This window comes from Penaeus monodon, chromosome 28 (genome assembly GCF_015228065.2).
Source record: "Penaeus monodon isolate SGIC_2016 chromosome 28, NSTDA_Pmon_1, whole genome shotgun sequence".
Lineage (NCBI taxonomy): Eukaryota > Metazoa > Arthropoda > Malacostraca > Decapoda > Penaeidae > Penaeus > Penaeus monodon.
Genome location: NC_051413.1, coordinates 28,800,972 through 28,801,398, shown reverse-complemented (window position 1 = coordinate 28,801,398; position 427 = coordinate 28,800,972). Strand labels below are relative to the sequence as shown.

The 427-nt window shown below is 42.9% G+C and overlaps 1 protein-coding gene across 3 annotated transcripts in view; it reads left to right on the top strand.

The window, feature by feature from the left end:
* The window catches only part of LOC119591476 (E3 SUMO-protein ligase PIAS1-like), a 12,116-nt gene that overhangs the window by 8,264 nt on the left and 3,425 nt on the right, over positions 1–427 (top strand). For 2 of the 3 annotated variants that reach the window (XM_037940217.1, XM_037940218.1), the window contains exon 8: positions 50–259. In XM_037940217.1, coding sequence (XP_037796145.1) covers positions 50–188 — 139 coding nt within the window. In that variant the 3' untranslated portion in view covers positions 189–259. Of the gene's footprint in view, positions 1–49; positions 260–427 lie in introns of those variants that run through there. The other variant, XM_037940219.1, reaches the window with a different exon arrangement.

Genomic DNA, 427 nt, shown 5'->3' with positions numbered 1-427 from the left:
TGCAACATATAAATTGAATTTAATGCTGCTGTCTATTCTGCTGCTTCAGGTATTTTCAAGACATATTGCAGAAGGACAAAAGTAACGCGAAGATAAAGTTCCACAGCAACGGCACCTGGTCGCCCGTGCCCAGCAGTGAGCCCGAGGGAAACTGCGCCAGAAGTTCCGAAGAATATTCCCGTGGCTAAGAGGAAGTTTTCTCAAGTTGATGAGGTGGTTGTGATTGATCTAGAAGACGAGGACCCGTTCACACTGAAAGGTGGGCTCCTTCAAAGCTAAACAGCTTTCCTAACTTCAAAAACTACAGTAGTGATTTGCTTAAGAATTGTCATCTAAGAACTTGATTTACAAATACTGAAATCCTGTGGGAAATGTATCCAACAGCACGATTGGTCTCAGTTAATAAACGTGGTCAACGATATTGGAG